General features: G+C 39.7%; 1 protein-coding gene across 1 annotated transcript; it reads left to right on the top strand.

The window, feature by feature from the left end:
• Positions 1–11862: 11862 nt before the first annotated feature.
• Positions 11863–14905, top strand: GALR3 (galanin receptor 3). Its single transcript, XM_070947892.1, is given in 3 exon segments — positions 11863–12305; positions 14151–14745; positions 14747–14905. Coding segments are annotated over 3 exon segments (1197 nt in total).
• The last annotated feature ends 431 nt before the right edge of the window (positions 14906–15336 follow it).

Here is a 15336-nt window from a genome sequence, read left to right as displayed (position 1 = left end):
GCGCATGTGTGCGTGCCTCCCGACGGCCAGCTACTCTTCGGGTCTCTGCTGCGCATGCACGAGGGATGGGGGGCTGTGCAGGGGAGCCATGTGTGCATGGGGGGGGAGTGTGCATTTTGGGGGTTCGGGTGTGCTTTGGGCACTCAGTCCGGAAAAGGTTAGCCATCACTGGCCTGCAGTATTAAAAGCATTAAAACCAAAAAGGATAAATAATATCTGTTTGACGGAGGTGAAAGCTATGCATAAATAAATCTTTCCAAGTAAAGAAACCTCAAAATTATAGAATCATCAAGTTCAACCTCTTGCTTAATTCAAGAATCCAAATTAAAGGTTTCTGGATGAATGTCTGCCTAGTCTCCATTTGAACACAACCCATGAAGGAAACCCACCATTCTCTGAGTAATTGTTTTTACTATACATGGAAAAGGGTAAGAAACAGTCCAGTGAGAACCAAGCCTGATAGAGGGCAGAGGTTGCAGGCTAATTTGGGGCTGAAAGAACAAAAACATCGGCTGAAGAGGGAAAAAAAATAGAGTAGGCTATCCTAAAGAAAATCCATGGCTTCTTACTGCTCTCAATAGCTGATAAATGGCTGGCAAGAGAAAATTCTTTAGATATTAGCTCATATTTGAATTCTGGATCTTCTGTTATATTTTTTTAATAATTATGTTTTACTCACAAATTTGTAGAAAATGTTACCTCCTATAAGTGACATAATTGTGACTTATAAAAACATCACTGGTTTTCAAACTCAATAGTGAGTCAAACACTGTAGAATGTTTATTTGCTAGTGCTAGATTTTGCTCAGACTGATTAATATAAAAAAGTTAAGATTATCTGCCTGTGTGATATAATTCAATCTAAAACCAATAGTTGGCTCACCGTTATTTTAAATGACAGGACACTAACTAGATCTAAACCCACCATAACAACTTTATTTTTATTTAATATCGGATAAATATGTAGTATTTGCTTAATAAGTTTGTTTTGAAGAATTCTGCTATCTGGTTTCATACAAAATCACTATATAACAACCAAATAGATTATGTAGCACATGTAATTTCTTTTTCTGACTGGCTGTTTTTTCAGACCTTCTGAGGCAGCCTGAATGTTTTGATGCATGTATGTTTAGCTGCATCACTTTCAATTGTGTTGCCTTTTTATTCCAAAATGGCTACTTTGATATCTGTAATGGAATAACCCAGGAAGTTTAAAAGTTCTGCTATTACTTTGTCCTTGTTTTGAGCCCTGATGTCAAATTTGTGCCCATTAATTCTTTCGTGTGCAATGTGTCACATTATCTTATGCAGAATCCAGATGGGCATTGAAGGGATATGCTGACATATATTGCATTAAAAGAAGAGAATGTGGAGGCTGTCAGACCTTTTACGTTTGGGCCTTCAGGCCTGCCACTTCTTCTTCTGTAGGAAAATGGGAGGGGGGATTGCATAGAGTGTAGATGATATGTAGTCAAAATAACATTCCTTTCTCAGAGAGTTAAGGACGTATTGCCCTGGCACTTGGAGTCAGATGACTGGGGAGTATCCTCAGTTTGGATGATGGATGATTGGACCATGTAATGGACATGAGGGTGCTGGGCAGGGACTTGAACTTTCAGTTGGGTGGGGAAAACCTGGAAACTTTCAGATTCGGATTTTCCCAGATGTGCCAACATGACATCTCTAATAAAATGCAACTTTGAGGAAATTCAAACATCAGAGTTTTCTTTTGTTGGGGGTGTTTCTTGGATCCCTGACAGAGGCATCTGTAGCCCAATAATTTCCAGACATGTTCTGATTTTTGGCTACCACAGCCTTATGAGGGTCTCCTTCTGCAATGTTCCCTCGCAGTGTAATCAATCCTAGCTAAAATTGAGTGGATTGGGATAAAATGTGACTCCCTAGCTACCATTACAGAAAGCATACTCCATTTGGATTTGTGCTCAACTGGCTCTTCCTCCATAAGCCAGTCAAATGTTCAGCTAAGAAATCTTAGTGCAACAAACCTTCAATTCTAATTTACATCCAAGAATGATTAGGTTCACACAATGTGCTATGCCAAACACTGTGTCTTAACAAAATGTGTGCATCCTGTTACTCAGTTCTGTGGAAAAAAAACAAATCTAGAAAAAAAATATTTCCCTCATTGGAATTAGGATACTGGGATGCAATATAATCAGCATTTGAGGGGCACATCCCACTGTTATTACTAGTATTGCAGAAAATTTATTTGTATATCATTTATGTCAGAACAAACAAAATTATGAAAATAAAATCAAATAAAAAGATAAACAGGACCAATCAAGACATGGTATAAAATAAATATGCATGTCTGAAATAATATTTCCAAGCACTGTCCTGAACAACTCTCTAGAAACAACTGTAAATCTAATTGTAGCCCCAAGAACAGAGCTTCGGTAGAAAACATAAGTAGAAGAAAATTATTTTATTATGATTCTGACAAATCTATTTTGTGCTGCATAATATATGACAGGATGTTTTCCTGGAACCTTGCAGAAATAAGACAATAAAGCAAATAGCGAGAAGATCCCCAACCATATTTGTTCAGTACTGTATGGACAAAGGCATGAATTATAGAGAATAATTCATAACTTGCCTTCAGGCACTGGCGATGTCATCAGCCACATTCATAACTGATCCAAAGCCCTTCTTGTTGGAAAATTCCAAATTGATAGCAAGTTCTATAACAATAGGAGTTTTAATGGAAGGAAAGCAAAATCAAGCCCTATTACTTGCTAAGGCAGAATTTTAACAGAATAACAGTTGGAAGGGACTTTGGAGAGCTTCTAGAATTCACGGGTGTCAAACTCGCAGCGTCACGTTGCTGTCAGGTACCATTTTGTGATGTTTTTTTCCCTTCGCGGAGCTGGGATGGGTGTGGTTACGCATGACGCATCCAGCCCACGCCCACCAGTTTGACATCCCTAGATCTAGGCCAAAGCCCTGCTCAAGCAGGAGACCATATACCCTTTCAGACAAGTGGTTGTCCAATCACTTCTTTAAAACCTCCAGGTTTTGCTCATATACAACTTTTGAAGATAACCCATTCCATTGATTAATTGTTCTGTCATGGAATTTCTCCTTATTTCTAACTTTGTTCTCTTCTTGATTAGTTTCCAACCATTGCTTCTTGTCCTTCCCTTAGGTATGGAGAAAAGGTTGACCCCTTCTTCTTTGTGGAAGCCTCTTAGATATTGGAACACTGCTGTCATGTCACCCCTAGTGTTTCTTTTCATTAAACTAGACATGCCCAGTTCCTGCAACCGTTCTTCATATGTTTTAGCCTCCAGTTCCCTATTCATGTTTGTTGCTTTTCTCTAGTCTAATTTGACTGCATAGTCACAAACCTGGATCTTTATAATTTTATGATAAACACAGATCTTTAAATATGGATAATTTCCTCTACAGCAGAAGGGGAGAGATGGGGAAGATCCTCACTGGAGAGCGCCTAAGCTAGGAGCTGCTGATGAAGTGGTATTCAGCAGGATCTGACCAGTTCTGGAGAACCGGTAGTGGAAATTTTGAGTACTTCGGAGAACCGGTAAATACCACCTCTGACTGGCCCCGTCCCCACCTATTCTCTGTCTCCTGAGCCGCAACTGATCAGGAGGAAATGGGGATTTTGCAGTAACCTTCCCCTGGAGTGGGGTGGGAATGGAGATTTTACAGTATCCTTCCCCGCCACACCCACCAAGCCACGCCCACCAAGCCATGCCATGCCACGCCCACCAAGCCAGGTCCACAGAACCGGTAGTAAAAAAATTTGAATCCCACCACTGCAAACGGTAGTATTTATAACTTTCTGAGTATTATGGTATGAGTCTTTCTGGCATGAAAATAATATTGTACTTTAATCTAAATGGAGGGATGATTTATATGTCACAGACAGATTTGTAGTATGATCCTGCTTGACCCAAAATGACAGGCTTTAAAATGGTATTGTTATTGAGTTATTTATTCAAAAATGTGCAAACTGTTCTTTTGTATAAACCTTAAACTTGTCTTTATTTGTAGGGCAGATATGAGAACAAAAGAGTCTAGGAATATCCTACATTTTACAAAAGAAAAATGACACCTTCATGAGATGTGTCAGTTTAATCTCTGGCAGATGAAAATAATGTGACTAGTTCGATAGTGACAGGAAATATAGGTAAAGGTAAAATTACCCAATGATAAGGGCTCGTAATTATGATAACAGTTTTCAGGACATAAAGCATGATCTCAGATATGCTTAGGTTTCCATTAAATAAAGGATGTGCTTCACTCTACCTCTTGCAACTGAACAGACTTCAGAGTAATAATGTTTGGCTGACCCAAGCCTAGCAGTCTGCAGAATATTAAATGGATAATTATTAACTTTTTTGTCTAAAGCTTACTAGCATTTTTTCTCAGTATAATTCATCTGCTCTGGAGACTTTTTTTTGCCAATATGCAAACTGTAATTATGAAAATAATATTTTTTCACCTTTGTTCTGTTATTTGATGTGTGAACGTACTGCATGTAAAGTGTGTATTCTACTATTCCTATATATAAACTAAAGCATGGTACCAGATTTTGAAACTGTTTTTTCATATACAAGGCTTCTATGAACCCGAAGGAAACTAATCGCTGGAATGAAACCTACACCACTATATAAGGCAAATTCTGCCTGTGAAATACATCTTTGAAAAAACCCATTTGGATTGTGATGCTAAACCATAGTAAATGGATGATTCTTTTGGCCCCGGGGAAAGGAAAAGAAGGGAAACTTCTCAATATATTCTGGAATCCTCTCTATGCCAGCAGATATATAGCATTAGTTGGTTATGGTCTGGGGTGTCATTGTTTGCATGGTCATTCAGAAGACACTACTCAGCTGCAGCAACAGGCATTATTGTGTTTAGGGAAGAGGCTAGTAAGGATAGATGGATGGACAGATGGATTACATTGGATAAGCAGTTCTGGCTATTGGAGGGTTAACACAAAAGCACAGCAAAAACGAGGGGAGAGCAAAGACAGATTATAGGAGGAGAAGAAGAAAGAGGAAAGCAGGGAAAGGGATAGATGTACTGGATAGATGTACTGAAAGTAGATTACAGGGAGGGGAGATGAATCACAGGCCAAATCTGTCATCACAACTTCAGAAATTCTACTCAGTCTGTTTTTTCGGGCTCTGGAGTGAAGGGAATGAGGACTTCTTCATGTTTCTTCAAGTCTGCTTCTTCAAGTCCAGGAGGACCCCATCTCTTGTCTAATAAAAGTGAGTACATGCGATTTACAAGGAGGAAGACAGCTTGTTACAAGGTGGCTTTTCCAGAGCTCTGCAGGTTACACAGAGACAGAAGGAGGGAGTAAATGTTCCTGGAGTGGCCAGATTCAGGAGGCAAGCTCTGCCTACTTTTAGTCGGGAGAATTTCAGCAGGTGTGTTTTCTTCCGTGACAGTTTTATGTTCAGGCGAGGCAAAGAAGAAATAACTTGAGGAAGAAAATGATGCAGAGAGCTGCATACCATCTCCAAATAGGGCATGTGGTAGTGGACAATGACTGGATGGGCGAAGCTCAGAACCAGTCCAGCTGGAGGGCCACAGACAAATAAAACTGTATATTCCATTACTTGTCAAAGGGGGTGAATAACGGATAGCAGTTCAGTGCTTTTTGAAGGTGTTTTCTTTAGGTAAGTGACGCATGGCTGCAGATATGTCAGCATTTGTTTTATGCTTTATTAATTCTGTTGGTATTATAACGCTCATTGTCTTTGACAGTTTTCTTTGTTTGAATGTGCAATTTTTGTTTGATGAATAAAATAAATAAATAATAATTTTAATAATAATGTTTGTTTGCTGAATAAAATAAATCATAATAGATTTGGTACCTCTTTCTGCCGATGATAACGCTGCAGGTCTTTGTGTGACCCTCAAAGCACTCCAGAAGCAAATAGTAGAAAGAGTGTATTTCAAAGAGGCTTTATGATTCTGGAAAATTTTCTGACCTTCAGGAAAGCTTAACTATGCTAACTAACCTACGTTCTTTCCTCGGTGGCTCTGAGTAATCTTTCCCAAGTCATACAAACTTTCATTTTATATTTGTATTGCCAGCATAATGGACATATTAGTCAAAGGCCAAAGTGTCATTTAAAAAGTCCTGGGGAATTTATTTTAAATAGTCATACACGAATGAAGGCACATATATGTGTGTCCCAGGATAATGTTGCAGGATCCCATCTGAGTCGGTCACTGGGATCCGAAGTGTTGTCTTCTGAGTTTTTGGACTTGGGCTGGAACTCCTCATCAGGGAACTTCTTTCTAGTAGAGTCCGAAAGCTTGGAAGACAAAACCTCTGGTCCTGGTGATCAACCCAGATTGGATCCTGCAATAATCATACCAATGTTGTGCTTTCCCATTAATCTTACTTTAGAATATATTATTATCACACAGATTTTTAAAAAAATAAAAATATTTATTTATTATTTATTTATTAGTCCAATTTATATGCTGCCCTTCTCCATAGACTCAGGGCAGCTTACAATGCATTATAGCAATACTCTGCATACTTTTTTGTATATAGCTGCTTATTAGGTCTTTCGGCTCCCCCTAAGTGGTGTTGTTCTATACAAAGTTGGCTTATTGCCCCCACAATCTGGGTCCTCAATTTACCTACCTCGAAAGGATGGAAGGCTGAGTCAACCTTGAGCCTAGTGAGATTTGAACTTGCACTAATTGCAGGCAGCTGGCAGCTAAGTGCTAGCACTTAACAGCACTTTAGTCCACTGCACCACCGAGGCTCTAAATATTAAATCAAACCTGGTGTATTTTTCCCCCCCAACTTGCAATCTCCAGGTTCTTGTCCCTGGCAGAATTTATTTCTGTTGGTGAAACAAACAAAAACAGCTATGGGAATGTACTCATAATAGCTTCATTGAGGGTCTATGGAGGTCCCTTGTATAAGGCACCAAGGTTGTCTCTCTTTTTTTTTTTTACAACCAATTTTTGGAACAGTGCATATTGTAAACAAGCTAAGTGCGGCATAATCAGGAGCTGCAAATTGTCGCTATTGCTTATTCTGTGCAAATCAGAATTATTCACTTAACATGAACAGTGGAAAGGAGGATGCAGAAATACAAAAAAGGCTGTCAAATGCAAAAACCTCAATTGTATGCACCAGAAACAAGCCTAAAGGCTGAACCCAGTTAAATCAAGTTAAAAACTAGAGAAAGACAGTAATTTTATTCAATCATTTCACATGCTCAGCTCTAATATGAATTGTTATGAAAAACCTACAAAATCTATTTCTCCAGAAGGACCAAAGAATGTGAGTAGACATTGATTGTCCCTTGCAGATACTGTACCTATTACTTCTTAAAATCATATACTGTGTTCATTCATTGTAGTAAGCCATAATGTTATATAATTGGTTTTGGTTTAGTATGATGTATGAACCTAAAGTCATATGTGAATCAAATTATTATGACTAATTAAACTTTTTTTTTGTTTTCATCCATACGTTATCTGCCAGGGCTCCTATAATTTCCATGATTGAGAGGAATCCAAGGTTCAGTTTTTCAGGACCTGTATTTTCAGGAATACAGAACCTGCTTCAAAACCTGGCAATTTGTACATGATCGCAAAGAAAGAAAAAGAAAGATTTAATAGCTATGAGAAAAATGGCTGGATAAAAGAGAGACGCCAGAAGTTTTTATCTTGACACTCATAAAAAGAAAGAAGTTTTGAACTCACACCCTGAGTAACGGAGTAGAAGGAGCTTTATAGCTCAATATCATCACTAAACTAGCATATTTAGTGTAGGCATCTAAAAGATATTGGTTCAATACATGAAATATACTAAGCGGTGATTTATTTTAATGATGATTTATTGAATAAACCACAGTGGCTAGATTCAGACATGACACTGCAACCAAACCATATCTTACAAACAGTGGCTGGATTCCCACAGTATACAAAGCCCAACCATGCAAACTCATGATGCAGGAGAAGGATACAGTGACTTTCAAAAACAAATCCCAGGGCCAGCTGACCAAGAAGTCCAATTCAACCCCCAGAGCCCAACATATCACCATCCAATGCTGTAGATGGGTGCCAAAATTCCAGCCCGTGCCATTCAGATTTATAGGTTTGCATGTTGATCGAAGTGCTGTGTTTAGTTTTTGTAGATCCTATTGTCGTAATTTCTATTCTTCTGCTGCTCCTGTGTTTAAACATTGACACACATAAATACATGTCAACCAAAGATTATTTTCTCCCTATACGTTGATTTAATAAAATCTTAACCTGTTGAATGCATGTGTCAGATTTCTGCAATGACAAAGCAGGAAAGCAACAGTGTAGAGAAACAGTTGCCTCTGTAGTTGGCTTTTCATTCACGGGTGGTGTCCTGGGTACAGAATACTTTCCTCAAGACAGTATGAGTGGTACCCATTTTGTCTTTTAGGCACTAAGTAAATTCTAGCCATTACATAAATTCTTGCTTTGTTTACCAAGATAGATCTGCATCTATTACTAGTTTTGTATTTTACACACTTGAATTTTATTTGTGCCTTTCTTAATGCATCCATTTTCTCGGTACAGTATTTTTGCTTTGAGAAAAGCAGGCATTTGATGCACTTAAATTGAAACTAAAAAGCATTTGGGATTTATGTGTGTGTGTTTATATTTATATCTATATACACATATATATTTATATTTATATACACATATATATTTATATTTATACACACATATATATTTATATTTATACAAACACACACACACACACACACACACACATATAATGTTAGTGAACATGATTGCATGCAAACAGAGGCATGATAAAGCAAAAAGCTTCTCTGATTTTGATATTAAGATAGGAACTTCTTGACACACATTTGCATTTTGCCTGTGGTTGCTTCCTGCTCAGATCTCACCAGCTTTTTTCATGATAAGCAACATACAGAGTCATCAAATACTAAAAAAAAAAAAAGTGTAATGTTTGTAATTGTTTTATTTCATTCTAATTCTGTTCGTTGCACGGAGTCACTTGTTGAGATGGGCAGCTATATACAGATAGTCCTCCGCTTACAATCATTTATTTAGTGATCATTCAAAGTTACAACAACACTGAAAAAAGTGATTTATCATTGTTTTTCAAATTTACATTTGTTGCAGCATCCATATGGACACATGTTCAGAATTTGGATGCTTGGCAACTTTCATGTATTTATGATGGCTGCAATGTCCCGGGGCCAACTTTTGTGACCTTCTGACAAGCAAAGTTAATAGGGAAGCCAGATTCACTTAACAACCATGTTACCTACTTAACAATTGCAGAAATTTGCTTAAGAATTGTGGCAAGAAAGGTCATAAAATAGGGCAAAATTCACTTAACTCTCTCACTTAGCAACAGAAATTTGGGTCTCAATTATGGTTATAAGTTGTTGTTGTTGTTGTTGTTGTTATTATTATTATTATTATTATTATTATTATTATTATTATTATTATTTTATTTATTTGATTTATATACCGCCCTACTCCCAAAGGACTCAGGGCAGTGAACAGCCAAACAGTAAAATACATAGATACAAAATTTAAAAAACAAAGCATAATTGAATTAAACAATTTGGCCCAGACAAATTAAAACACCCCAATCATTTAAAAACCAATTAAAATTTGCATAATTAAAAAGAGGGGAAAGATTAGGCCAGGCCCGTTGAGGATTACTTGTCAATTGAATAAAGAAATAAAATAATATGCCAGTCCTGAACAGATTCCCATTTGTTTTGTATAGTTCAGGAGTGTGGAATTGTTTCTGTTTGCTGTTTCAGGTTGCAAACATTTTTGCCCTGCTTATTTGAAACTATGGTTGCTGTGTATAGATTTACCTTTGAAAACATTAAACGCAAACATGCATCTATAGATATGAATTTAGAACAAATATATACCACTAATCCTTGGCCCAAGGAGCTTATAATGTAAAGTTTAACACAAATGTTAAACCAAGTCATAGCTAACTTGGGCAGGATGTGCCTATAGCAGTGATGGCTAACCTTTTTGCCATCACATGCCAAAAGCGGGGGGAGCACTGGGGGGTCGCACACACGTGTGCCCACACCCATAATTCAATGTGTCCCCTGCCCCCTGTGCATGTGCGTGCAATCGCCCCGTGCTCCCCCCGTGTTTGGCACTTGATGGCACAGTGGGCCTGGTAGGCCTGTTTTTCGCTCTCCCCAGGCTCCAGAGGCTTTCTAGGAGCCTGGGGAGGGTGAAAACAGCCTCCCCCCCCCGGAGGCTGGAAACAGCCCGTTTCCCGACTTCCGGTTGGCCAAGAAGGCCTGAAAATCAGCTGGCTGGTGCGCTGGGGCTGAGCTAGGGCAATGCTTGCGTGCCCACAGATATGGCTCCACGTGCCACCTGTGGCACGCATGCCATAGGTTCGCTATCACGGGCCTATAGTATATTCAGTTCTCTAGGTCGTAGATGCTACGGGACAAAGTCTGGCAGGGATAGACAAGTTTTGGCTCACTGTAGAGCTGAAGGAGATTGCCTTGGAGAAGCAAGATAAAGGTTGAAAAAACAAAAGTGTGCTTTAACAGAGACACAGACACAGACAAAGCGTGAGTAAGAGGATGAGATTCACCCCTCCTTGATTCCTCAGAACAGTGATTCCCTAGCCAGAACTCCCTAGCCAGCAATTCCTTCTGGGAATTGCAGTCCACACATTTTCCAATGGCCAAAGTTATGAAATATAGCACTGTAACATAAAAGGCAGGGAGGGAAAAACTCAGGCCAGGCTTCCAAGATTCTGTTACTATAATTTAGCTTAATAAAGTATAATTCCAGCTAGACTTGTTGAGTCTGCTTCTTTTTCTGGTCTACCTCGAAGGGCTGACAGCCATTCAGAGCCAGTCCAGCATCACTTTTGCAATTCTTAGAGCCCGGGGGTGGGTTCTACTTACCTTTAGTACTGGTTCGCAGCGGGGCCGCAAGCGCAGAAGCAGGGTTTTGATGACATCGGGGTTGGTGGGCGGAGCCTCCTGCCAGTTTTACTACCGGTTCTATCGGGCAACCCACCACTGTTAGAGACCCCATGAATCAGGAGGAGTCTTCTAGCACCTTTTCTAACTAATTTTATTAAATGTGTTATTTAGAAAAGGTGCTGTCAGACTCAACCACAGACTAACACCAGGGGTGGGTTCTACTTACCTTTACTACCGGTTTGCAATGGGAGCACACGTGCGCAGAAGCTTCTGCGCATGCGTAGATAGTCAATTATGGAGTCCAGGCCTCCCACTGCTTTTACTACCTGTTCTAAAGAAATGGACAGAACTGGGAGCAACCCACCACTGACTAACACAATTTTCCTCCTACAATATCAACAGACAGCAACACTGAAAAGAGTGGGAGGACACAATATTTTTGACTTTGAAGCCTTGCATATTATTTGTTTTGCCCACTTTAATCTTAAACGTACCCCCTCCATTCTTTTACTCGTGTAATTTAAATGTGGCACTTCTTCCTCTTGCCTTCCCACAACGTGCTCTGCCAACTCTTGACTGCCAACTTAATTCCCATATATTGGGCTTGAGTGGTAGGTTGCTTAGAATGGGAGAATTGGAGAAGTAAGATGGTGCCCCAGATCACCGATGCTGAGTGCTGTCAAGAGTTAGTAGCAGCAATGAATACCTTATCCTGTGCCCCCTATATTGGCTTTCAGCCCTCAGGTGTGGTCAAATGAAATAAGATGTAACTGTCAGTCCAGTTGGGTTCTTTAGATGGAATGGTAGGGAAGAAGAGTCATGTTATCCTTCATCTCAGGTTGAAAAATGCTGGGAGAGAAAATGAAAGTGGCAGTTTTTGGAGGTAAAAAGAGCATATGCTGAACCCAGGAGTGAAAGCCATTCTTAAGGAGAGGTCATCATTTACTTCTCTTTCTATTTCTGCCAGGTCTCTTATCTCTGATGGAGAGATGCCAGACAGCTGGAATATATCTTCAGACAGCCTAGAAGCAAGAGCTATAAGCATTATTGTGCCTGTAGTCTTTTCCCTCATCTTCCTTGTAGGCACAGTTGGGAATAGCCTGGTGTTGGCTGTGCTGCTACACAATGGAGAGGTGAAATATAACACTACAAACCTGTTCATCCTCAACCTGGCAGTGGCAGATCTCTTCTTCATTGTCTTCTGTGTCCCATTCCAGGCCACCATCTATGCTCTGGATGGATGGCTCTTTGGTGCCGTTGCCTGCAAAGCTGTGCATTTCTTCATCTACCTTACCTTGTATGCCAGCAGTTTTACTCTGGCAGCTGTTTCGGTGGACAGGTAAATATAAATGCTCTCTTTCCTCCAAAAGACAGCACTTCTTGTCTCCTCCTATAACAAAACATTGCTTGTGTAGTTGCTCTGACATTGCACTAATGTGGCTTGGGTGATTCTGGCAAAGTATACTGTGTGTATTCAGGCACTGAGACAATTTTTTAAAAGTAAAGTAACAGAAGAAACCATTGCTTAATATGATATGTGAAATCAGTCTATTTATTTATAAGCAGAAGTAGGAGAATCTTTAATCCTTTATCCAAAATCTTAAATTACCTGACAGGTGACCTATTAGAAGATAATATTTGTAACTCAGGGTTGAAATGAGGGATCCTGGTGCTCTCTGAGCTATGTAGATGTGTGTAATATGTAAATGAATGGTATGTAGATCTTCTGACAAAGCAGCCATCAACAGCATGTAGACATAAACAACATTTACATGCCATTCAAGAGACAATCCACAAGCCAAAAAGGAAACCAAAAGACCAAAACTTTCACCAGCAATCAACACTCAAATGAGCAGAGATTAACACCAAGGTTAACATTAGACTAACAATCAAGAAGCAAACAATATCCTAGTCAAGGAACTGACAAACCAGCCTACAGTAAACGGCCCACCAAAGAATTATCAAGACCACTCCCATCAACACTGACAGGGGTGTCAAACTCGCAGCATCATGTTGTCGTCACGTGACGTATCATGACTTTTTCCCCCTTCGCTAAACCGGGGTGGGCGTGACCAGTGTGTGACACATCCTGCCTGCGGGCCGCGAGTTTGATACCCCTGCACTAGAGTATAAAATGAAAGCAAACTCCACTCCCTACCAGCACTAATGATGTTACCTAATTTCGGTAATGTGCAAGAAAACAACCAAGCTCAGAGAGCACCAAGGACTCCTCACGTGACCTATTTTTATTTAATTAAAACATGTACTTCCTATCTTCTCATAACTAAAGCATCCCGATTGATTTGTCTCTTTAGAAACGTCTTTATGTGGTTGAGGCTAGAAGTATCCCCAAGCGTGCCCGGGAGATGTAGAAATGTCTCAAGATAGATTAGATGGTTTTCAATCAGATTGAAGGATACATTTAAAATCAACCATGAACATTTGTATGTCAATAAAAATATGACACATCAGGAAAGTAGGATCTAGACAGCCTGCTCCACATTCTGCTAGCTTTCTACTTGCTAGCAAAAATCTTCCAGGCAACAGAGTTTACATGGATTGCTTACCTGCCATTCTTCCCTACCCAAACTTTCTCATCCCTTTCCACTGAGTGCAGAGTTGTGGCCTTAGGCCTGATCTCCTGATCTGCATCTTCATTCCCAACCTCTACCTATGTCACAGTCAATTAAAAAGAAAATGTCTTGCCTTCTCCACATAATTATTTCTATTTTTATCACTTTACCCTTTTCATGCTTTCCCTTTCCTTTCCCCTTAATAATTGTAGCATATACTTTACTACTCCTTTATGTTTCCTGTTAAAGGGTATATGAATAAATTATTTCAGGAAAATGTCATATCCAAACATAGACTGAATTTCTAGCATGGTTCAACTATTTGGATTCCAAAACTTTTCTACCTGTATTGGGGGAAAAAAGATCCATATTACATTTATGGGATTATGAAATTATGAACACCTACATCAATTTCAGTAGACTATCAAATAGCAGGTTTAAGTGGCACTTTAAGTATCAAATTCATGCCAAAAAGGGCATGAAAAAGGCTTGTTACAAGCAGAGTCTGAATCTGGAAGAAAATGGGCCAATAAGAGCAACACATTTAAGCAATAAAGGTGAAAATAATGATAGATATATATTGAATTTATCAACATCTGTTTTGTTTCCAGATATTTGGCTATTTGCTACCCACTGAAATCTCGGAATCTCCGTACCACTTGCAATGCTGTCCTTGCTATTATCATGATTTGGACCCTCTCCCTGCTTTTTGCAGGACCCTATCTCAGCTATTACGAAACCATTAATTATCAGGAGACGTTCATCTGTGCCCCTGTTTGGGAGGACAAACACCGGAAGATCTTAGACATCCTCACTTTTGTGTTTAGTTACATCCTCCCAATCTCTGTTGTTAGCCTAGCTTATGCCAGAACCATCAAATTTTTGTGGACTGCTGTAGACCCTCTGGAAGGACTCTCAGAGTCCCGCAAAGCCAAACGGAGGGTCACCAAGATGATTATTGCAGTGACTATCCTCTTCTGCTTGTGTTGGTTACCCCACCATCTGGTAATCTTGTATTTCTGGTTTGGTTATTTCCGCTTTAACCAAACCACCTTTGCCTTACGCCTAGCTTCTCATTGCTGCTCATATGCCAATTCCTGCCTCAACCCAATTGTTTATGCTCTCATTTCCAAGCACTTCCGCAAGAAGTTCAAGCAAGTCTTCACTTGTGTTCTTGTCAAGACAAGAAGAAGTGAACTGACAATAAATCCAAATGGCCAATGCTGCTGATGGTTTCATCAACCAGACTGCAGGTTTCTTTGGTGGAAACACAAAAGTAGCATGGCTTAATGAGGAAAATATGAGCTGTTGCATGGACCTGTTGGTAAGAACATGGGAAGACATTCTCCCTGAGAAATGGCTCTAGCATTTACAAGACATTATCATATTTGAACAGAAATTACAAAAGGACCAAAAAAATTCTGGAACTATCAACAGTCACCTCATTGAGTGCAACATGGACAACAGTAATTTTTAAATATTAATGGCAGATGGCATCAATTATACCTTCTCAGCATGACTACCATATTTTCATTCAACTCAGGCTTGGGTCGGTGGAGGATAGATTGACTCAAATTACGGTAGTTTTCCTCAATGCAACCGAAGTATCCCAATTCCTTAGAGAACAGCTTGATATTACTTTAGACCAGGGGTGTCAAACTCGATTTCATTGAGGGCTGCATCAGGGTTGACCTCAAGGGGCTGGGGTGGGTGTGGCCAGGGTGGGCGTGGCCAGCTCGACATCATTTGTGTTGGGGGCGCCTATGGTGGCCTGAACACTTTGCCAGCGAAAATGGG

Source organism: Pituophis catenifer, unplaced genomic scaffold (genome assembly GCF_029215685.1).
Source record: "Pituophis catenifer annectens isolate HBS135680 unplaced genomic scaffold, rPitCat1.0.hap2 SCAF_7, whole genome shotgun sequence".
Classification (NCBI taxonomy): domain Eukaryota; kingdom Metazoa; phylum Chordata; class Lepidosauria; order Squamata; family Colubridae; genus Pituophis; species Pituophis catenifer.
The sequence above is the reverse complement of the archived record's forward strand: the minus strand, read 5'-3'. Positions and strand labels throughout refer to the sequence as shown.